Below are 22,987 nucleotides of genomic sequence, written 5' to 3' on the forward strand. Positions count from 1 at the left end.
CGGCCACAGTCTCGCCGATGGCCACTCAAACTGAATTCGTCAATCACCAACATGATCTAGGAACATTTCTAGTCATATGATCAGTCCTAACTGCTCCCTCCTTCCCAGATTCCCCTATTTCAGGGCAAACCCAAATCAACTTATATGCCTGAAAAGCCCGAACAAGAGAAAAATATGAACCAGAGCCAACTTCAAGCTCCAATACCAAATCCCATCACAAAGAATGCTTGAACTAAACCAATCTACTACCTTTAAATAGAAACATTTCTGCTTTTCATTCAGACGGTCAAGTAGGATGCACCTATGTTGATGGCAATGCCAGGACACATTGCTTGTCAATAGTTCAATACTAAACAGAACTAATACATGATACGTAAACTTTCAGCTGATGTCCAAACCACAGCACCACCCCTGCCACTGGTTAAACCATTCTTACACACTAATAAGTTAGGGATAACCTTGTATAATTATACCACTATCTAAGGTTCACATGACAAAACACTGGTGCAATCTGATCAGCACTTTCACATGATACTAGGTTGCACACAACCAACCGTTTAACCAAAATGCAAGCAGATAACTTTTTTTGCCTAGCTTGTGCCCAGTGAGGTTGCACCAGCATAGCATGCTTCAGCGCTGAACTCCATTGAGATCCACGCTCTCCCTGGTGTCATTTCTCTGATCAGGGTTTGCTACCAATTCAACAAGCTGCTTTCCTGCCTGGACCACAATACCATGTGATATCATGTTACGCCAAAGTGTCAAAAATTGAAAATTTCACGATGAAGCTTCATAGTAGTGAGGTAGCCAAAAATAAAATACAATAAATCCATACATTGGATGCAGAAACATTGGGGTCTGTTTATTAACCAAACTAGACCAAGTAAATTTATAGTGAATATCCAAGTTACAGAACATACATGCCGCGCCAGCAAAACAAATAAAGAACTGCCTAAACCATGAATGGTCAACGGTGCTTTCAGATTTAGTTGCACTGTCAGTATATCCATTGTCACTGCCTTAACTTGGCCACATTTCCAGTTTTCCAAAAAGGCTCTACTGGCCGTAAACAGGATTAACAGACTACACAAAAAAGCAAAGAAGTAGCGAGGCACACATTGTCGATGAATATCTCATTAAGATAGGCACTTCTGCTCTTGCCAAAGCCTAAGAAATCTACCAGAAAGAGTTATTATCTCCAAAAAACTAGCACCCCACATCAAAGGGCCAATTATCATTATAAACATATCAACTTCAAGAGTAAACCCCTAATTTCAGTATTTCACCACCTGAACAGCCGTGTTCACAACCCTCAACTCACCTGTGTGGTATTGCTGACATGACATCCTTCACTTGCCCAAGATCTATCCTCCATCTTGCTCAGGGATGCTTCACCCTCACCATTGTCTTCCACGCCTGTGATAGAATGCATCAGTTGAGATATGAACATTAGCATTTACCTAAAGTGCATATACCAATAATTTATAGTTGGGGCTTGCCATTGTTAAGGTCTGGAATTGATCTGGAATAATTTAGTCTTTGTACTTCATGATTGAGCTTCACCATGCTTGTCTCCACATCTGTAATCTTTGTCGGAAGCTCCGAAAACTTCAAAGAACATGTTTGATCAATCATGCTAATCGTCTGGCGAAGATAACGACGCATTCGTTGCACCCATGCACCATTCTGCCCACCAGAGTCAGCACCTTCCCCACGCATTATCCTATTCGCATACTCCTGAGATTCAGCCAAAGACTTCTTCAGCAACTTGTCATGTTGTTGAACACTGCGGTACGTCAGATCCATGTCTGCTTCAAGTTGGCGCATTCTAGCGCTCCTCACTCTAAACTCATCTTGAATATCACTCATAGTAGCTGCAATTAAGTGGCTCTTTTCCATGACCATTCTCTTAATGCTTTCTGCTTCATCTCGAGTGTCCCTGCAAGCCTTTTCCACATCCATGTATGCACTCTTCATGACAGTTACATAACCTGGGATTTGCTGCATACAGGCTTGGAATCGCGAAAGTGTTCGGTAATTGCAGATGCCCCCCACCTCTTGCGGTTGGGGAAGATAAGACGAGTTGTCCAGACCAACATACGCATTGGCATTGATGTCATTTTCATCTTCAATTTGAATAGTGCGTTGCAGTTTTGATTTAGGTTGATATTGGGTCATAGAGATCACCTGCTGTGGGGTCAAATCATCTTGCTTGGCAGAATTCCGGCTACAACCTCCTTTCCTGTCGTCACACTCCATCTTATGGCCCATAAGCTTGACATCAGAATAGAAGAAATTCCGTGGTCCAAGATCAGCAACCCCTTGGCTCTGCGCATGGATCTCTTCTCCCTCAACAAATGCTACGTTCGTGCCCACACCAAAGATCGGCATGTCCTCCAAGTCCCCAATGTTCTGGCTTCCCCCATAAACCAAGGAGGCATCTTCCTCCTCCTCATCCAACGCAAGGAACCCAACATCATCCCAATGGCATTGCTGTAATTCCTGGCCTCTCCGTCTCCTCCGAAGAGGCAACCTCCCGTCAAGCTCGGCGAAAAGCTCCGGCCTTTGGTGCTCCATGAGATGCAGGAGGTACGGCGCGTACCGCCGCGGCGTCCCGGCCACCACCTCCCCCGTCACCAGAGCCCACACCAGCCTGCCCCAGTCCACCTCGTACGCCTTGCCTTCCTCCACCAACCGCAGCGCCGCGGCGACCTCCCCCGACGCCGGCCCCCCGTACCCTCCGCCTCCCAGAATCACGCGATCGCGGACGAACCCACTCACGGCGGCGATTGCCTCGGCGTCGGAGAACACGGCCCCATCCAACCCCTCGGCGAGGCCAACCGCGCCCGGCGGCAGCTCGAGGGCGTACGCGAGGTCGGCGGGGGAAGCGGAGATGGCGGCGCCGAGGACGGAGACCAAAATGCGGCCCGAGGCGCCGTCGTAGGTGGCGGCGAGCCCGAGCTCCTCGGGTGGGTGGTCGGGGAGGGCGAGCCGCGCGAAGGGCCCGAGCCCCACCGCGCTGAGCACCGCCGCGTGTTCGGGGCCCCCGCCGCCGTCGCCGGCGCTCCGGCGGAGCCGCATGGGGGCTTCTTGGTGCTAGGTTTGGGTGGGGAAGCGGGGGTTTGGGCCGCCGGAGAGGGTTTTTTCCGCAAAGGGGAGGCTGCGGACTGCGAACCGCTGGCTCAGGAGGACTAGATTGATTTGAACAAGAGGTGGGAGAGTGGGAAGGGAAAGGGGCGCCACTCTGTTCCCGGCTCCTGATCTCCTGTTCCACTGTAAGTGGGCCCCAACGCCGTTCACGGACCATCTGTCAGTGTCATGGTATTCTACAGGCGGGTACGTCTAATGAGTTGGGTACCGAGGGATACGGATTTCGGGGCTTTTCTCCAGTCTGACAGGCGGGCGCCACTGGTGGTGGTGCCCGGATGTCAGTGGGCGTGCGTTGGTATGACCGATCCGTACCTCTGTTAATAAAAAGGCTCCCTCTGACACGCTGAAGACGTAGCACGAACCCGGGAAGCGACGAGACGGGAGGGAAGTTGGCTTTCCACACACGCTATCAGTAGTCTGCGCACTAGTAGCCTAGTAGGTAGGAGTGGTGCGGGGCAAGCAAAAATTTACTGCTCCTTCAAGTCGTTCATCCTACACGATTGATGAAAGCTTTTGAATTGTCACGACAGAGTTTTTTTTCTCTATCTTGCTCCGATCACTTGTTCATAAAAAAAATGATTATAAAATTACACGATACCCCTTCTAAGTCCAGGCAGATTATGTGACATTAGCATAACTATCCGCCCGTGTTCCAATTTTTACACTATTAGATGGGCCCATTTCACATGCGACCCGGCTGAGTTAATCCGAACTCTGAGACCAATCTCAGTAGAAGTGCCATAAAAATATCATGTATATTAATTTTGTGACACTCTGTTCTGCTGGCAACAGTATTTTTCTCTCCCAGTAAATCAGCACCAGACACAGCCAGATGAATATAGACATGGAAGCTCCATTATGAAAAGAGAGGAGGGTGAATGTCATGAATGTAAGAGGAGTGCTATCACTATGACACTCCCCTAAGATCGACCTAAGTACCGTCTATACTTTCTCACCAACTATAATTCCAACCCGACTACTCTAGGGGAGTACGTCTCTTTTAATATTCAGTAATAACAACACTAACAATTAAAAGTAAGGTCAATAATACATCGGACTGCTGGTTGTAAGAATTTTTACAGTCTATCTCAACCCACTTATATATTAGTTAACTCTTTACCATTAGATATGTCTCAACCCACTTATATATTAGTTAACTCTTTACATTAGATATGGTTCATTTGTCTCTCTCATAAAGTTTCTTAATTTTTATGTCGAAGCCAGTATAGTGCTCGCTCTTAATGTTTTCAATAGCGGGTATAACCTCACTTGCCAATTCGACCGCTAGCCACCTAGCTCCATCATGTTGTCACATTTTGTCATTTTTCTCCATTGTGAACAGAGGGGTGTGTTTAGAGCATCTCCAAGAGCTCTTGTATAATTTTATTTAAATTTAAAGTTTTACAAGTTTTGTAAAAAGATAGAAAACCTCCAATAGCATGGGTAAACTAACAGATTCTTTAAATCTACACTCTCTATATGTAATTTTCCCAATGGACTCTACATGTCATACTCATTTTCTTATCTTCTTCCCCACCTCCTCTCCTCTCGCTCCGTCGCCGATGAGCTCCAATCACCGGCAAATCCGCCACCACCTACCCCCGCGTGCGGCACGTCTCATGGATGGCCACCGTCTTCCCCGCCCGCCCCGGGCTGCCGTAGCATGGGCCTCTCCCCCTCCTCCCTCTCCGAATCCAGCACCAACTCCCCGCCGTGCCGTAGCAGGTTTCTCTCCCCGATGGCACCGCCGGCGCAGCCGCCAACGACCGTGCCTGTGCAGGTCGCCGCGGGGGGGGGGGGGGGCATCGACAGTTCCTCCTCCTCCTGCCTGTTCGCCCCGCCCGTGCGGGACTAAGCGTAGAACCTGCCCGACGAGATCCTCGCGCTTCTCTTCACGGTGGCCTGCGCGACTGGCCGGCGTCGAGCGTCTCTTCACGGTGGCCTGCGCGACTGGCCGGCGTCGAGCGTCTCCGGCGCGGCGCTCCAATGGGTCACGGGTGTGGGGCGGGAGGGCGGGGTATACAAAGCCGATGGGCTCTTGCATTTTTGCCCAGCGGCACCCCATGGATACAAAATGAGGATAAAAAACGCGGTAGATACAAGAGCTCTTGGATGGATTTTTTTTTGTCTCCTTTTCTTTTTTTTAGCCAACTTAGTCAAAATAAAAGAGCTCTTGGAGATGCTCTTAGTTGGTGAAAAAGTTTGAGTTCTGATACTGTAGCACATTTTATTGTTATTTAACAAACAATATCCAATTATGGACTAAATAGGCTTAAAATATTCATCTCTTGGTAATCATCTAGACTGTGTAATTAATTACTTTTTTCCAACTACATTTAATATTCCATGCATGTGTCGAAAAATTCGATGTAACGGGTACTGTAGAAATTTTTTTGGAACTAAACAGAGCCCAGTGGAGGCAAAACTAGGTTCCGACCCCGTTGCATGACGAAAGTTCTCAAGATCCGATGACCAGTCAAGCGAAGAAGCACCGTGAGTTATCTAGCTTAGAGCATGGCTAATGGTTTAGCCAGCTACCGACAAAATGCAACAGCCACATCACATGAAGCTTTCAAACACAACCCGTCCAATGGTTTAGCCAGCTACCGCATTTAAGAGCAAGCACTTAATATAGCCATATAGATATAATCACTCTGTTCGCTGTTTGGTTCCTCCAGCCAGCTAATAGTATTTTTCTCTCACATAGCTCCAGCACCAGCCTCCAGTCACCAGCCAGCCAACAGTATTTTTTTCTCACACCACTCCAACACCAGCCACCAGTACCAGCACAGCGAACAGAGTGAATCTGATTTAAAGGGGAAGGAGCCACCAGAAGAATCGCTGACGACGGGTTGGGAACGAGCGATTTTGTCTCGAGTCTACCGCTTCGAGCGAGCGAGTCGCGAGCCGCTCATTCTGTCTCTTGCTTCTATTCGGATTGAGCTGACGTGGTGGATTGTATTTACCGGCTGACTGGACCCAATATGCCTGCTCTTATAGCCTCCTGGTAGACAATTATCTGCAATTTGGCCCTCCTTGCTTTTCTATCAGGGTCCGCCACCGATTGTGGATGCATTCTACATGCATGGTTCTATCCGTGAGATAGGCGACAAATATCGATTTCCTTCATCATCTAATGATTCAAATCAGCCTATAATATTTTTTTTGATAAAAAATTCTTGCTTTTATAGGAAGCATATGAAGTACCTCCTAAATAACTATGTGCAAAACTGGATAGTACTCCTTCCATTTTAAATTGTAAGTCATTCCAATTTTTATGGAGAGTCAAACTATTTTTATGTTTGAATAAAATTATAAAAAAGATTAAAATGATTAAAAGCACCAAATAGTATACTATGAAAGTATATTTAATGAATAATCTAATAATACTTATTTGATACCATAAGTGTTAGCACTTTATTAATTGTATAAATTTCGTTAAATTTAAATTATTTTAATTCTCCAAAAAAAGTTGGAGTAATTTGGAGTACTCTTCCGGTGGCTTTTGGAGGTAGTGACTAGTGACTAAGCAGCGGCATGCGGATTTCTATTCATGGAGTCGAGCTCATGTCTGTAACCGGGGTTTGCTCCCATTAATAACGTTGTTGCTTCTCGCGCGTGCTAATACAGTGGGATTACGACATGAGACTATGCGAGCCTCGATGTACCGATGTAGGGTCATGATCTTGGTTGTTGTCGTATAGTTGTAGGTCTGACTATGTACGTGAATGTGATTGAGGTGTGTCTGCAGGGGTAGCGAGACATGATCAGGTACCATAGCTCTCTGCCTACTTTCACTGTGTTCGGCAGGCTAGAGCTGGAATGGTGTGAGAGAAAAATACTGTTGGACTGGCTGGAGCTGGAGCTGGAGCTGATGGCTAGAGTGGTGTGAGAAAAAAATACTATTGAGTTGGAACTGTAGCTGGCTGCCCAACGGAGTGTTTGCCTAGAGCCCAGAGGCGATAAAAAAGCACGTGCGGGCACGAGAGAAAAAAAAGAAAGCAAAGGTGGTCCGCTTGTGATTTGTCGACCCAGGTGCCATGGGGCGCCTGGGCTGCAACCGTGGCCTGTCTAGGTTTTCGAATCAGGCCCAAATGCTACTGCCCATTAGGCTGAAAGAGTTGCATGAAGGGACCATGGGCCTTTTCTTTAGGGCAGCATCTGGGCCTTCGTCGGCATATATAAGGAAATGGTACAGCGGTCCTCGCTAGTGCGTGACCACATCCACTCATCATTTTTTTTCGCATTTTTCTGCAAGTCCTGTGCCAAAGGCTGTGTTTAGATCCCTGGGAAAGGGGGAGAAAAGCCACATCGGACACTGTAGTACACTGTAGCACTTTTCGTTTGTTTGTAGTAAATATTGTCCTACCATGACCTAACTAGACTCAAAAGATTCATCTCGCAACGTACATCAAAACTATGCAATTAGTTTTTTTTATTTACCTACATTTAGTACTCCATGCATGGGTCATTTGCTATATTTAATATTTCAATGTGATGGAGATGTGATGGAAAGTTTGGATTTTGGGGGGGTTTTGGTGGATCTGAACACAGCCAAAGCTAGAAATTACTGTCAGCGCCCGTACAGAAAAGACCTTCGGTTTGATGCGCACAAGAGAAGATTCCCGAGGAAAGCAGAGCAGGCAGCGGGGAATTCGCGAACATGCCGCTGTCTGACGAAACGATACGCGCGCGCAGTGGTTTTTCGGGGGGCGCAAGGCAAAACCGCCACGAGACGGTCCTTTGTTTATCCCGTCCATCTCTGACACGGCCCAGCCGCGCCGCCGCATGCCGCGGCACGGACTAGAAGACGCGACGCGAGCGCGCCACGCGCGCCGCTCCCGTGCTCGGCAACCTCTTCTTCTACCGGCCCGGGCACTTGTGCTCCGTGCCTCCATGTCCGCCGCTTCGATCGGTTCACCTCCGGATGAAGAACGGGCCCGGCGCGGCGGCCTGCTCGCCAGCCACCGCCACCAAACACACCAAGCAGGTCATCACTCGCCCATGGTGGTGGTGGTCCAGGGCGGGCCCTGCGTTCCCGTGACGCCCAGAATGAAAACCAAGCCCAGGTCTCGGCATGTGATCACCAACGCCGTGTGATCAAATCACTCTCCCTAATCACCCGGTCAACAGTCGCTCGGTCTCAGCCTCTCAGGTACTACCCGTGCCGTGCACCGCGGCCGTTGGCGGCAGCAAGCGAGACGCCGCCATTTCCGGGAGACAACGACGGCGAGCTAGCAGGTCCATTCCTAGCGCCCCTCTCGGCTCGCTCTCGCCACGCCCGGCCGCCGATGCCGCGGGCGGGCGCACGGATCCGGGTGCGGCGGCGGGCGGACAGCGGCACGTGGACGGGGGATTCCCTGCCCACCTACATACTGCCTCGCCTCGGCGCCTGCCCCTTTTCAGCTTTCGCTGCCACTTGAAACCGCCGTCCACCACCAACGCCTTCCCCGGGGGCTACGCGTAGCAGCACGCTCCACTCCGCTGGATCCCCACCCCGCTCGCTAGAGAGGAGACGGAGCCGGAGCTAGCTGGCGCAGGCTGTCCTCATGTTCCAAAAGTCTCGTCCCATGTGACCCTCCAATTCCCATCCCCTCCCCTCACCCCGGCACAAGCTACCCGGGGTGCCAGGACGGTGGTGGGGGTGCAGTCTAGCTAGCCACTGATGCAGCTGCACCACTATAAAACAGAAACTCCGGGCGCGCCGGCGCCCATCGCAAGAGCGAGCGCGCACTGGCGGCGGCGGAGGCTGAGTTAACACAACACAAGAGCTGGGTCACTCGCTGCCGGCCGGCGTGCGCATTGCCAGACAGCCAGCCAGCTAGTCGCGCGCGCGCGCATGGCGCAGCTGCCGCCCAGGATCCCGGCCGCGGTGCACCACTGGCCGGAGGGGGGCCACCACGGGGCCGCGGTGGCGTGGGCCGACGACTTCGCCGAGTTCGCGGCGTCGCGGCGGGGCGCGCACCGCAGGTCGCTCAGCGACTCGGTGGCCTTCGTCGAGGTGGCGCCCGCGGACGGCGCGGCCGGCGAGTTCGACCGCCTCGACGACGACCAGCTCATGTCCATGTTCCCCGACGAGGTCGGCGGCGGGTCGTCGTCCGCGCCGGGCTCCGAGAACGGCGGCAGCAGCGACAGCGACGGCGACAAGCGCGGCGGCGGCGGCGCCCCCGCGGGCGGCGCCACCAATGGCTGCGACGACGAGCGGAACGAGGCCGCGGACGCGCAGGCGCCGGCGACGGGGCAGCCCGCCGCCTCCACGGAGCTGATCCGGGACCCCAAGAGGGTGAAGAGGTGAGCCCGATCGAGCCCATGCATGCAGACGCGTCTTCTGCAAGCAACCACGGCTAGCTTGATGTGTAGCCTGAAATGCTTGTCCAATTAATGCTGCTGCTAGGATCCTGGCCAATCGGCAGTCGGCTCAGAGGTCGCGGGTGCGGAAGCTGCAGTACATCTCCGAGCTCGAGCGCAGCGTGACGACCCTGCAGGTATGCAGAATCATCGCATCGATATATATTCAACTTGTGCCAATCCTTGAACCAACGTAATATAAACAAACCAGGCCTGCAATTCCAACAATTGGGACTAGACGATGTCAAGGTAATCTCATATGGAAATGCACTAGTCAAAAAGCTGCCATATGCGAACTGAGCTACTGATCGATCACCACCCAGTTACTCAGAATGGACCTATCGAAATCGTGTTGATAGTAAAACTGACACGCGCTTCACCGATCCCTATAGACCTTGGCCAACATTCTTTCCTGACTCGGTGCAAACAGAGCAGCGCACAAAGCTTGCAGTGCAGGCGTGGAAACTAAAGTAGTAGTAGTGGCCGCAGCAGCATACAGGATCGCGCGAGGAATTACATGCGCATGCACGATGCGATCCGGCAGAGCTCCGTTAAACACACACTCGATCCATACAGACTAGATGCATCATGAGTTTTGCATGCATGATGATCAGGAACATTTTTTCTTACATAAAAAGCTACCTTAGTTTCTAACTCGAAAAAAATGCAGATGCTGAGATGCACTCTTTGATGCACCGGCGCGGCGGCGCCAATTGTCACGGTATCGTAATTCACGGGCACATTAAGCTGGGGGGGGGGGGGGGGGGGGGTTAGCTTGTCACATCCGCACATGCACACAGCTAGCAGGCAAGGTAGACGGATGGATCATGGATGGATAGATAGATCGGCATGCAGCGCGCACAGGCTGGCCAGCAATAGCAACAGCGCCCGCAAGTGATGAGCCCATGTGCGCGCGGAGGCCGCGCCGGCCGGCCTCGGCGTGCACCCACCCGGGTAGATCGATCATGGATGGAAGCAAGCAACCAGGCCGCGGGGCGCAGGCCGGCTCTCCCCTCGCTCCTCCCGTGGCCGTGCGCGCACGCCGGTGTCTTTACCCCTCTCCTCTCCATCCCGCCGGGTACTACCAACCCCACGTAGCGCGCCATGATCCAAGTGCACATGCCTTCGCGCATGGCCGTGGTGGTCCCTGCCGTGCGCGTGAGCGAGTGCTCTAGCTGGATCGATCCGCACGCAGCATGCTGACACACGGATCGATCGTCGAGCTGGTGGTAGGACACGAGCCTTGGCGCCTCCTCCTCCTCCTCGCGCGCGCGGGATCTGGTGGCTGGCTGGTTGGTTACCGAGGGTCTCACGCAAAATAGCAGGAGCAATGGGGGTCCAAGTGTTCTTTATTTATTCACCGCTGCACATGGCGCGCAAGCTAGGTACAGATCAAAGGTTCCGCGGCTGTCCGGTTTCCGTTGGCATGGCATCGCCGTGTTCCAAACCACTGGATTAAGATTTGGCTATTACACGGCTTAAGTTGCACATGTACGTATACGGAATCTGGAAAATGTACTGTTCCCTCGAGGGGGAAATTCAGAACAGTCCATCGGCATCTACCAACTCGATCACCAGCTGCGATGCGGGCCTGAGCTTTCTCGGCGTTGCTTGCTTGCTTGTTTGCCCTGCCAGTACTGGTTTGTAAAATCGACGGTTGAATTGCTTTGCAGAACGAGGTGTCCGTGCTCTCGCCGCGGGTGGCGTTTCTGGATCAGCAGCGGACGATCCTGACCGTCGGGAACAGCCACCTCAAGCAGCGGATCGCGGCGCTTGCTCAGGACAAGATCTTCAAGGATGGTGAGTACCATGCTTTACTCGGGGCAGGTGATCATAATTTTAACTAGTACTGCAGCGCAGATGAGATGGTTCATAATTCATGGAGAGAGAGAACTAATAATGCATGCCACTGAGAGTCGGGCTTCTTGGGGGTTACATCTCATCATGCTTCAACGGACATCACTCATAACTGAATAAACTTTTTTTCTTCCTTTTTTTTCAGCTCATCAAGAGGCGTTGAGGAAGGAGATCGAGAGGCTGCGGCAGGTCTACGAGCAGCAGAACCTCAAGATGTCAGCCGGCGCTGCAGCTTCTGACCACGGGCCGCCACCCCCGGTGCGCGCAGAGAAAGAGCTCATGAGCTAGCTCATCCATGCCTGTCCGCTGTGCAGTCTGCTTATCATTAACTTGGAGGGAACACTGCATCATTTTTTTTTCAGATTCTGTGGATGTTTTCTTCTTCTTCTTCTTCTTCTTCTTCTTCTTCTTCTTCTTCTTCTTCTTCTTCTTCTTCTTCTTCTTCTTCTTCTTCTTCTTCTTCTCCTCCTCCATTGACATGTGCATTAATTCTTTGTACTTTGAGTTGGATTGGTTTACTGTGCAAATTGTGGTAGAGTCGTCAGGAAAACTGAACTTTCATGTAAATCATTTTTGAAGCATTACATCGATCTCTGGCAATCTGGATAGCTCTTGATTTTCTTTATGGTCCATGTTTCTTGTTTGGCCAGATCTCCCTTAATATTGGCAGGTTCAACGTAATTGAATTTCCTTTGTCCAATAACTGAAGTTGGACTGTGTGCCTTCAGGCTGGCAGTTTTAGCAGGTTATAGGCAAACCTGTAAAACAGTACTCATAGTTGTGGGCTTTGTCGCGCAGCGCCATAAAAAAAAGAAGGTTTACTGTGCCCACCGAACCCAAGACTTTGCGACTGGGTATACCATATATAAAAAAAATTCAAAGCAAATACGCAAGACAATGAACGATAAATTATTAATGGTCATAACAAATTCATAATAGTAATCAAAGTATAAACTCTAAACATGAATAATTAAATAATATTATAAAATAGTGGTCCGAGGAGGGCCACCGGTCGGAGGATCGTAGAAGGTGCGCTGCTCAGCACCTTGGCCGCCGGTGCCATGGTGGGCCGGTGGCTGGCACCTTTCGTCCTTTGCAACTTGAGCTAGGAGGAGAGGATGCGAGCGATGGCCAATAGGGGCGAGGATGCGAGGCCATCAGGTCACCGGTCCTCGTTCGCCGGAGTGGGGGAGCGCCCGAGTGGGGAGCCGCCATCCCGCGCGAGCGCTGACCGCCAACAGGATAGGACACGGGTGGTCAGACCGTCCTGCCGAGTGTTGACCGCCGATTGGACGCGACTTGCAGAGTAGGATGCGAGCGGTAATCAATAGCGACGGGATCACGAGATGGGCTTTGTTCGTGGGCTTTATTGTATTGGATCTATGAGCCATATTTTGACAGTATTTTTTCCTCATTGCTAGAAATAGAGATTTTAATAGAAAATATCCCCCAACAACTTCTCTAATTGATTATCCAAACGTAGCCATCGTTCATTCTGCATTTCTCACTAGCCAAAGATAGATAACAAAAATGGCTTTCTAGAATGTACACAAAATATAGAAAATTTAAAAACAATTTTTATGCAGAAAGCTCTCCAAATGATAATTTAGATAGTGTAATTTAGAAAGACTCTTGAATATGCTCTAAATTTGTGTATATTTATTAGTAGTTTCTTTCAAATCTTGGGTATGCCAAGGAATACAGGGGCATACCCCATAATTACATTTTTTACACCGCATTGCATCTCTCATTGCTGCATTGCATTCATGTAGAAACGAGAGCTCCAAGATGCCGTAGGAGCCGTTGTTCAGACCAAGCTCCAATGCAAGAAACCTAACTTTTTCAGGATCCAGGCAAGCCTAGGTGCATTACCCCTAATTTAATTATATCACTATGTAGGTTGTGCATTAAATTTATAGAAGTTGATTGAAATCCACCCACATGGTCCCTCCCAAATTCAATCTTTAGCTGGGATGGATGTTCGGGTACTCCTCTGAGTGCTGGACGGACTACCGGACTTGAACTGTTTTAAGTGCACTAGCTCGAATTCGCCAAGAATATCGATTGGGGCACTAAGCCAGTTTAAGTTGGGCAGTTCCACTACATTACATATCCAAATGAAAATAACTTCAGATTGCTTCAAGCACAATTCGGTACACGACTAATTTACAAGGAACAATACAAAAGCAATATCCGTTCAAAAGTTATATAGAAAGCATCTCAGACAAGTCAGCTCAAAAAACGACTACTTCAGAATGAGTATGTATCCACCAACGTACACGAACTTGCAGCCGCTGTCTAGGACCCTGCGTTCATATTCATCCAAATAAGACTTCTCAGGTTCATCTGGCTCACGTCAATATGGCCGAGGTACTGGCCACCTGTCATTAGTTTGCACGTATTACACAAGTTCATGCCAAAAAAAAAAAATGCAATTATCAGTGAAGATAATCAGCGTACCAGTTCAGACGAACACAGCAATCTCCTTGAACACCTCCTCCACCCACACCATTTGGATTAGACAAACTATCAACTCCACCAGTCCTATTTAACACACAAAAGAACTGATTCAATAGACAATTACGCTCGACTGAGCCTTCTTCTACAAGATTCTTAGAAAGTACGGACCTGACAGCTTCAGTGCAAATTGAAACCATACGTCACTGACAAGCACTTAATAAATACCAAAAAGGAAAGGTAGACATACCATTTTTCCTTGAAACATTCCAGGATATCAACAATATCATTACAAGACACAGCTGGGGTGCCTAATTTCGGGTCATAGAAGTTCATGCCAATGAAATTCCCATCAAAATCAACAAGAGGCCCTCCAATCCCAGCCTAAGAGGGTTACATTGAGAGTTCTCATTCGTAATGCCAAATAGAAGTCAGCCTCATTTTCTGTTTTGAATTGAAATTACAGTGTGCCTAGCCGTTGTGAGGGGGGTGGGTCACTACATGATGCCACATGGTTTTACTGTGCCTATGCGTTGCCAAGGCGCAGAGGGGGGAAGGAAGCCACAATGCCACAAAAACTATGCGCAGTCATATAAAGGTAGGGGGAAATAACAGCAGCTATTACCTTGGTGATTTTACATGTGGAGTAGAGAAGCAATTTGCAATCAAGCGAGCCCGACCAGGCAACCAGTTTCCCACCTGAAGCCATTAATTTGCCCGTTCCAAAGCAACACCCTACAGACACCACCTTAGAAGACTCATATATCAAATTGCGTTTACAAATTGCAAGAGGGCAGGCATTATAATTCTTGACACTGACTAGAGCCACATTATAATCTAGATTATAATGTATTAGCGACCCCTCTAGTAATGGCCCTTTCGAAGGTTGCACTTGAATCTGCAAATGATTCAGTGAGAATCAATCAGAACCTTGTAAGAATCAACAATCACAAAATAATTAGGAGCACCAACCATCAAGCTGTCGATAACCTTATTTTCACCATCGAAAGGATCATAATTTCTAACCAAGCTTGCAGAAGTCAGAATAGTAGAAACATTGCTATCAAGACGTTTGTCATCACAGTAAATAAAAAATCATGTGCATGCAAAAAATCTCTTATTTCCTGGACACAGTAATTTTGATCATTAGGTAGTGATGACCATACAAGGTATGAAATGTTTAAGAAAACACTATTGTAAAATCACCATTGAAAGAAGCAAGGGAGACAACATTTCCAGATATTCCTTCAGAAACTCTTTTCTTTAGTAGCTTCCAGACACCTCGACAAACATCATTATCATATACATCACCAAAAGGCTCTTCGAAAGAATTTACCAAGATCATGTCCCCTGGTTGAAGATGCATGGTAAGTTGTCAGTGGTATGGCATAGGAGAAAAAAGGGGCAATGTAAACGAAAAGACTCACTCTTTGACGGCCTGGGATAACCCAACCTTTTATGAACCTCATATTCCTGGTCAGTGAGAGCATCTCTATATGCTGGTGCAACAAGATGAAGTGTTTATCACTTGTATATGCTAATACAAATATAGTAAGTTCACATAAAATTCCAGACATAATTTCAGCATGTAGGACTTTGAATGGTATAGCAACTTCTGCAATCCCACATCAGAAGGGAATCAATGAACATGATCATGAACATGCCTAAACTTTTAAAAGAGCCAGTGATTGTTTTGGTGTGCTATACGCAACCATGAATATCTTGTGGTTGGTTTTTTCTACACATGTGCAAACTAGTAATTTATTACAAAGCATGCAGCTTAGCCCTATTTGGATGTGTAAACATCACTACACATGGACACAATGCTACTACGAAATAATGTTAACTGGTTGGAGTCAAAACTCCAAATAAAACAATAATCACTACAGAAGTACAAATGTAAAGTTTTGCACCTCTTGAGGACCTTACAAATAAAGTTGTATAATAAAACATCATTAGTGATCACAGAGTGACCACGTACTCACCTTCAGGGATATCATTTGCAAGTCCTCCAACCCTATGGAAGAACATAAATGTGAGTAACTAACAGAAAAGTAAACAGAATAAAAAGGACACATTAATATGCAACACAACCATGAGTAGACTTGTAGGAAAGGAATGAAACAGACGCTTGATGTTGTAGGGACATAAATATTTCAGAACAAAACACTATTGAACAAATGTTAAACGATATCTTAAGTCAATAGCACCACAGTCCCTCCTAGAGTAGTCAATGAAAAATTTCCTTATTAGGCATGTCAATAAGGTTAATATCATTATAAACTGACACATGCCAATAGCACAGCTGGAGCTGGTGCAGGAGACCAAATTCTGATTCAAGATAAGCATTAAAAACTAAAACTACAAATCACGAAAAAGCAAAGAAAAGGAAAAAAGATTAACACTTCAGAATATTGTAAATCCACTGAGCCTCATACATTGTTTGACCAATCCACCGAATCTCATGCAGCAATGGGCAAAGGGATAGCTGAGAGTAGATGAGTAAGGAGAAAAATAGACAAACAAGTTTACATTTGAAGACATACCTCACCATGTTCAAATATTTAACCCATGACAGAAATGCATTCCTTTTCTGAGATGTCCGAAGATTCTCCAGTCATTCGATAATTATATTACTGGGCATGAAAAAAGATCCTTCCATAGATGAAAAAAGGTTCATGCCAACAAAGCTCCCAGAAAAATAAAAAAGTGGCCCACCTTCCCAAACCTGGGACCGATAAGACAAAAAAAAAGGCTAAGGACTTCAATGGAACACAAAGCGATTTGGAACTTTATCCCTGTCACCAAAAGTCTAGCACAAATTTTTAGCAGGTACTACAGTAAATAATTTAAAGTCATAGCGGTCAAAAGTTTTATTTGTCTCATAGAACAAGAATGAAATACTCAAACTATAGCCAAGCCGTACCTTAGATAATTTACAAGTTGAGAACATAAGAGATTCACCATAACTACATCCACTTGGGTCGCAAGTAAGCTTCCCATTTGTGGCCATTATCTTGCCAGAGCTGTCATGCCCAACAGAGACTACCTTAGAATTGAGCAGAATGGATGGTGAGCTATGGAGAAGTACATTTTGAGCATCAAGGCAGGACATGATTTTGACAACTGCAATGTCATAATCTAAATTATGTTCTTCAAGAAAGCCTGTGATAACCCTCCCTTTATGACGCACTTCAATCTATAAAGAAACAGCAAGGAAACAGCTGGGATGATCAATAATATCTTAAATTAAAAAAGCAACATTCATGGTGATTAGTAGGGCCAACCTTCACATTAGCAAGTCCTTTTTCTTCATTGTTTAAAGCTCTAACCAAACTTGCTGAAGTTAGAAACCTTGAAACATTCACATCGCACTCTATAGCTATGCCAGAGGATGCAAATAGCACATTGTGTCCTGAACAACAAAACATAAATCATTCATAGCAAGCAATGTTTAAACATATATTTAGAGTGAAATACGTTGTGGGGCCTAAACTTGTCAAAGTTTGTCACTTCGATCCACAATGTTTAGAATATAATAATTAGGCAACTAAACTCGTTCAGGCAGTTCACCAAAGGCACAAACAAAGCATGCAACAAAGAGCCCAGCATATAGCATGGTCGTTCGGGCTCGCCAGTGTAGACAGGTTAGAGAATAGATAACTTTGATGGTGAACTTCATAATCAACACCTTGCATATCTCTATAGATTGGAGGAAATGAATTAATCAGGCTAGCTATACAGATGGTAAAGAAAAAGTAGATGTAAGCGAGGCAAGGTTACTGACACCTTCTATTGGATTGGCCAACTGATTACATCAGATACATGGTTCTGCTTGTAAGCGTAACTGCATCATTATATTATCTTTTTAGAATTACAGCCAACTGCATCAGATTCATGATTCTGCTCGTAAGCCTAACTGCAGTATTATCTTTTTAGAATCACAGCCAACAGTTTGATGCTTCCAGTGGATGTGCACGAGTCACATCTGCCATGGCTGCATATTATACTTCTGGTGGAAGCGTTAAAACAATCTGATTATGGCTATGAGATCAAGGTATGATTGTTTTATTGGCTTATTATATAAATAAACATCACATGAGGACCAAAATTTTAGTCGAATAGATGAGCCAAATCCTGCCAAAACTTTCATTGGGCGAGACCAAACAGGTACATCAGCAACCAGGTTCCACAAGGCAAGCTTTGGGACCTTGAGTTCTTGACCACTAGTTTAGTGACCTAATTATGCTGTTCTAAACATCATGACCTAAGTAACACCTTGACAGGTTCAGGAATCCACAGCATTATACTTTACTCTATTTTAACTACAAAAAAAAGTGTTATAAGGTACTCACCATCTGATAAAACAAGCGAGACAACACTTTTAGACAAATTCAAAGTAACTTGTTCACTCAGCTTGCCCCATACACCTTGCTTAGAGTCCAAGAAGTCACCTGGGTACACATGCAACTTTAGATTACAGAAATTATTTTCTAAAACTCTTGCAGTATATATTTTTTTGTTCTGTGCCACTCGGCATAATGCTATTAGTAATATTAACTGGTCGAGCCAAAACCTCCACAACAAATTAATAGTCACTAGACAAGTACAGATGTAAAAGCTTTCACAGCTTCTGAGGACCTTAAAATAAAATTGCACAATGAAAAAAAACTAGTGATCGGAGTAGCCATGTACTCACGTTCAAGGAGATCATCTGTGAGTCCTCTGATCCTATGGAAGAACATTGATGTGAGAAACTCACCCAAAAGTAAACAAGATCGGAGCAGTACATTAATATGCAACACCACCATGAGTAGTATTGTAGGGAAGGAATAAACAAGGCACTTGAAGTAGTTGGATAAATATTTAAATAGAATAAGACATTATTGAGCAAATGTTACACAACATCTCAAGTCAAGCACCATAGTCCTATCTAGTGGTCTGAAGTAATAATTTCTTGTTAGGCATGGCAATATGGTTAATCTTAGTATAACTATGAGGCACCGACACATGCCAATAGCACCACTGGCATTGATGCAAATATCTTGGTACAGGAGACAAGTCAAATTCTAATACATGGTAAACATTAAAAACTGAAAGTACAAATATCGAGAAGTTAAAAAAGAATAACAGCTTAAAAATCCAGATTATGGTAAATCTACCAAGCCTCATATATTGTTTCACATACAGAACGGAAGGGGATAGTTGAGAGTAGATCAATAAGTAAAGGGACAAACATATATAAACAAGTTAGAAACATTGTAAGACATACATCACCGCCTTGAAATTTTAGTCCATCCCAGAAATGCATTCCTTTACAGAGATGTCCGAAAATACTCCAGCCGCTCCATAATTATATCCTTTGGCATGAAAAAGGATCCTCCCATACATGACAAAAGGTTCATGCCAAAAAAAATCCCAAAAAAAATAAAAAAGTGCTCCACCCTCCCAACCCTGAGACAGCGAGACAAAAAATAAAGGGCTAAAGACCCAAAGGTTTAATATGAAACAAAATACAGTGATGTGACTTATTCCTGTCACCAATTTTTGCCCCATACAAAATTTAACAGATACTGGTTAATAGTTTAAAGTCAACAGCGGTCAAAAGTTTTTACTTGTTTCAGTGATAGAAAGTTTCTCTAACATAGATCTAACAATATAAATCAATTCATCTGAAATGAACAATGTCTGAGTCAATAGCAGTCAGAAGTTGTGTAGAGCAGTCATTTGCAACAAGTGAAAGGATATAGAACAAAAGAACATCAGCATTTGTATTGAAGGTAAGATAAGTTCAGTGCATATCATAACAGAAACAGATTACATTTAAAATACTCAAATTGTAATGTAAGTGTACCTTAGATAAATTACAAGTAGAGAACATAAGTTCACAATCTTCATATCCCCTTGGATCGCAAGTAAGATTCCCACTTTTGGCCATTATTTTGCCAGAGATGTCATGTCCAACAGCTACTACCTCAGAATGGAGCATAGTGCCCAGGGCGCGGTGGAGAAGTACCTTTTGAACATCAAGGAAGGATGTAATTTTGACAACCGCAATGTCATAATCCAAATCATATTCTTCAAGAAATCCTGTGGCAGCCCTTCCTTTATGACGCACTTCAATCTACAAAGAAGCAAGGAAACAGTAATGATGGTAAATAAAATCTTAAGGCAAATGGCAAGATAAGTGGTGCTTAGCAGGGCTAACCTTCACGTTATCATGTCCGTTTTCTTCATTGTTTAAAGCTCTAACCAAACCAGCGGAAGTCAGAAACCTTGAAACATGCGCATCACACTCTATAGCAATGCCAGAGGACGCAAATAGCACTGTGTGTCCTGAACAATATCATAACATAAACCATTCATAACAAACAATGTTTAAACATAGAATTTGACAACAGGAAGAGTAAAATAGGACAATCACCATCTGATAAAACAAGTGAGAATGCTTTTAGACAAATTTAAAGCAACTTGTTCACTCAGCTTGCTCCAGACACCTTGCTTAGAGTCCCATAATCCATCTGGGTAAAGAAATGTGATACAGCACAACTCTGAGTACTTAAAGCTGCTGAAAGAAAGAAGCAAAAAAGGAAGAGGAAGCAGCAGACCTGAAAGCAATGGCTTGGTTGCCTCTCGTGCGGCAAAGCAGGTTCTGTTATTCCCATTTAAGCTTCTTGAGATCGCACCACCACTCCTTTTATTGGCCACCATCTTTCCAATACCAAAACAGAAGTAAAAGAGGATGAATATGGGTGGTAAACTGTTGAGAAAATTGCATAAACCACCCAATACGTGGCATGGAGTTTGAGATTCACATTAAATGATGAATAAGTCTCATCTTGAAACAAGTGTGACACAGCTAGCTTGATCTTTCCTAACTCAAAGCAGAATCGGCCAAAGTATGTGCGTATTTGGGTGGTTTATGCAACAAAATTCAGTAGATGGGTGGGCATTTGCAACAAGAGGTTACGGGCAGTGTTCGACAAAGGCGGAATTCCAGTCACCTCGTCTAGGGGGGGTTGGCGGTACCCTAGGCGGCGCAGACGCGGGGCAACGCCAGCAGAGGAGGGGACGACGGGCGGCGGAGGTAAGGTCGGCGCCAGCAGAGAGAGGGAGGCGGCGCGGAAGGAGGCGGAAGATGAGGGAGCGCGAGGTCGTTCACGGGAGGGTGACGGAAGGAAATCGTGGGCACTCGCGGGCTTATAGACTAGCGAAAATTAATCCCGCGCCGCTGCCAGGTACTGCTCGACTCGAGTTGAGCGCGGAGCGCCGGCCCTCGAGCGTGAGCTCGCTCGGTCGCTCAGCTTGCTCCAGACACCTTTGCTTAGACAAAGGCGTGGTCACATGTAAATTCCCTCCCTGCTGCTCGCGAACAGGGAACAAAAGAGGGAAGAGCGAAAACACGCTCGAATTCTCGAATTATACTCCATCAAAACTCCATAAATTCAAAAGAATTTGAACAATAAATGCGTGGTCACAAGATTTAAATGAATTTTATATTGACACACTTTAATATTTTTATAATTATATAATTTTGATTCAGATTTAGAAGTTACTTTAATATTTAACAATGATATAATTGGATAATTTATATGCAAATTTAGGAGGTAATTTACATGAAGATTAGATGTTACTTTTGATTTTTTTATAATAGCAGAGATGAGTAATTTAGATACATGTTGAAAATATTATTTTAATTTATTTTCATAATACAGAGGTGAATAATTTATTAGAAAATATAACAAATCCAATGACTATTATGATTATTGTTGCTGGATTGATGGTCCGATGTTTTTACTTTTTTTAGCTTAAAAAAATACTTTTTTAGAGTGCTCATCTAGAATCATAGGTGGCTTCAAAACTTCAAAAGAAGTCTACAGTTAGTAATAGTAAGATAGTATACTTGAAGGCTTGAAGCAGCACACACACATTCATGTAGAAAAAAAAAGAATGTCTACGGACTAGTGAAACTGTATGATTAGATACAACATCGCAAAAAAAAAATACAACCTTCTCCAACAGTTTCCGCTCTCTCATTTTATTTTGAGGCTCGAGCACCCCAACACAAACATAAGTTTTGATCAACTAAAACCAGACAACATTACACAGAGCATAAACCATCTGACCACAGCTCTAGAAAAGCAATTTAAGTACAGGCTTCTGAGTCCCTAGAACAGAGCACAATCGAAAAACGGTACTCATCAAGAGTTCAGTTCTCTATTTCTTCTCTTCAGCAAATTCAGACTCTGCCAAATTCGCAACATGAAGATAGAACACAACAGTGGTGCGTGGTAGTTAGTTACAGGCAGGAGCGGGTCCAACGTGGGGCGAGGGGCTCGAGCTACCCCTGCGCCGCAGAAGTGGAGCCCCCTGGAGCCTCTGTTGCTGGAGATTGAACAAGGTAAAATTTACCCTCCTTTTTTTTTTATTTTCTAGATCCGTCGTGCTTGGTTACAGCGGCAGTGCGGCACACATCTACTGAGTACTGAGCACATCTACTAAACACTGACACGTGGACACGACTCCACAAGTTCGATCACTCCCACAGCGGGCTGCCGTACACCTGCTCCGCGCCAGCCTCGCCGCCGTAGCAGGGCCCAAACGAGAAGGCGGCGCTCCCCTCGCCGCCCTCCTCCTCCCACTCCATGGCCATGACCATGCCGTCCATGTACCAGTCCCCCATGCACCCACCGGTGAACGGGCCCATGCCGGCGTCGGCCGTCTCCGCCCACTCCAGGGTGTCGTCGTGGTCGAAGACGACGTACGGCGCCGGGTAGCCCGGCCGCGGGCTCCCGTACTCCTCGAAGTCGGACAGGATGGCGTCGAGGTCGCAGTCCTCGCAGCCCTGGTGCGTGTGGACGGCGCCGTCCAGTTCGTGGCTGCCGATCCAGCAGTCGCCGCCGTCGATCACGACGTCGGCCGCGAAGCCGAGCTGCGGGTTGCCTGCTGCATCCTCGGCGGCGAGGGACGCGTCCAGGAGCTCGACGAGCAGGTCGCCGTCGATCTCCGGCACCTCCATGACGCGGTCTCCATTCTGCCGCGGCTCGATGCTATTGCTCTCCATGTATGTGTACTAATGGATAGTCGTAGCCAACTTCTAGCTGCTCCTTTTACTGGTGCGGGGAGTGGGGGCGAGGAGGAGATGAGTGACCATGGCAGGGTGCGGGATTGATGC

General features: G+C 46.4%; 4 protein-coding genes across 8 annotated transcripts; 1 reads left to right on the forward strand and 3 right to left on the reverse strand.

Annotated features, from left to right (window-relative positions):
- Positions 1 to 332: 332 nt before the first annotated feature.
- On the reverse strand, positions 333 to 3,187 carry LOC120708083. The gene is made up of 3 exons (XM_039993191.1): positions 1,500 to 3,187; positions 1,322 to 1,416; positions 333 to 720 (listed from the first exon to the last, which is right to left on the reverse strand). The coding sequence occupies exons 1-3, from the start codon at positions 3,079 to 3,081 to the stop codon at positions 631 to 633; spliced, it is 1,767 nt and encodes a 588-aa protein (XP_039849125.1). The 5' UTR covers positions 3,082 to 3,187; the 3' UTR covers positions 333 to 630.
- Positions 3,188 to 8,596: 5,409 nt separating this feature from the next.
- Positions 8,597 to 11,976, forward strand: LOC120708084 (basic leucine zipper 6-like). 4 transcript variants are annotated; one of them, XM_039993195.1, is made up of 5 exons: positions 8,597 to 9,441; positions 9,545 to 9,635; positions 11,172 to 11,298; positions 11,501 to 11,731; positions 11,841 to 11,976. In XM_039993195.1, the coding sequence occupies exons 1-4, from the start codon at positions 8,990 to 8,992 to the stop codon at positions 11,641 to 11,643; spliced, it is 813 nt and encodes a 270-aa protein (XP_039849129.1). In that variant the 5' UTR covers positions 8,597 to 8,989; the 3' UTR covers positions 11,644 to 11,731; positions 11,841 to 11,976. The 4 variants fall into 4 exon arrangements, with proteins under 4 accessions (XP_039849129.1, XP_039849128.1, XP_039849127.1 ...); XM_039993194.1 differs by having other exon boundaries at positions 8,598 to 9,441; positions 11,501 to 11,757; positions 11,824 to 11,974; XM_039993193.1 differs by having other exon boundaries at positions 8,598 to 9,441; positions 11,501 to 11,751; positions 11,821 to 11,974.
- Positions 11,977 to 13,402: 1,426 nt separating this feature from the next.
- Positions 13,403 to 14,904, reverse strand: LOC120708086. The gene is made up of 5 exons (XM_039993196.1): positions 14,785 to 14,904; positions 14,438 to 14,710; positions 14,063 to 14,196; positions 13,816 to 13,899; positions 13,403 to 13,736 (listed from the first exon to the last, which is right to left on the reverse strand). Exons 1-5 carry the CDS (start codon positions 14,785 to 14,787, stop codon positions 13,712 to 13,714), a joined length of 519 nt encoding a protein of 172 aa, XP_039849130.1. The 5' UTR covers positions 14,788 to 14,904; the 3' UTR covers positions 13,403 to 13,711.
- A 7,103-nt stretch (positions 14,905 to 22,007) lies between these two features.
- LOC120708087 lies at positions 22,008 to 22,987 on the reverse strand. Of its 2 annotated transcripts, XM_039993198.1 has the most exons (2): positions 22,458 to 22,987; positions 22,008 to 22,355 (listed from the first exon to the last, which is right to left on the reverse strand). In XM_039993198.1, exons 1-2 carry the CDS (start codon positions 22,874 to 22,876, stop codon positions 22,349 to 22,351), a joined length of 426 nt encoding a protein of 141 aa, XP_039849132.1. In that variant the 5' UTR covers positions 22,877 to 22,987; the 3' UTR covers positions 22,008 to 22,348. The 2 variants fall into 2 exon arrangements, with proteins under 2 accessions (XP_039849132.1, XP_039849131.1); XM_039993197.1 differs by having other exon boundaries at positions 22,008 to 22,987.

Source organism: Panicum virgatum, chromosome 5K (genome assembly GCF_016808335.1).
Source record: "Panicum virgatum strain AP13 chromosome 5K, P.virgatum_v5, whole genome shotgun sequence".
Classification (NCBI taxonomy): Eukaryota; Viridiplantae; Streptophyta; class Magnoliopsida; order Poales; family Poaceae; genus Panicum; species Panicum virgatum.

Coding starts and splice junctions, on each gene's coding strand:
- LOC120708083 (XM_039993191.1), bottom strand. CDS start 3,081: ATGCGGCTCCGCCGGAGCGCCGGCGACGGCGGCGGGGGCCCCGAACAC. Junction 1,417..1,499: donor AATTCCAGACCTTAACAATG/GCAAGCCCCAAC, acceptor ATTCTATCACAG/GCGTGGAAGACAATGGTGAG. Junction 721..1,321: donor ATGTCAGCAATACCACACAG/GTGAGTTGAGGG, acceptor ATTGTGGTCCAG/GCAGGAAAGCAGCTTGTTGA.
- LOC120708084 (XM_039993195.1), top strand. CDS start 8,990: ATGGCGCAGCTGCCGCCCAGGATCCCGGCCGCGGTGCACCACTGGCCG. Junction 9,636..11,171: donor GCAGCGTGACGACCCTGCAG/GTATGCAGAATC, acceptor ATTGCTTTGCAG/AACGAGGTGTCCGTGCTCTC. Junction 11,299..11,500: donor GGACAAGATCTTCAAGGATG/GTGAGTACCATG, acceptor CTTTTTTTTCAG/CTCATCAAGAGGCGTTGAGG.
- LOC120708086 (XM_039993196.1), bottom strand. Junction 14,197..14,437: donor CCACATGTAAAATCACCAAG/GTAATAGCTGCT, acceptor TAACCCTCTTAG/GCTGGGATTGGAGGGCCTCT. Junction 13,737..13,815: donor TGCTGTGTTCGTCTGAACTG/GTACGCTGATTA, acceptor AACTAATGACAG/GTGGCCAGTACCTCGGCCAT.
- LOC120708087 (XM_039993197.1), bottom strand. CDS start 22,876: ATGGAGAGCAATAGCATCGAGCCGCGGCAGAATGGAGACCGCGTCATG.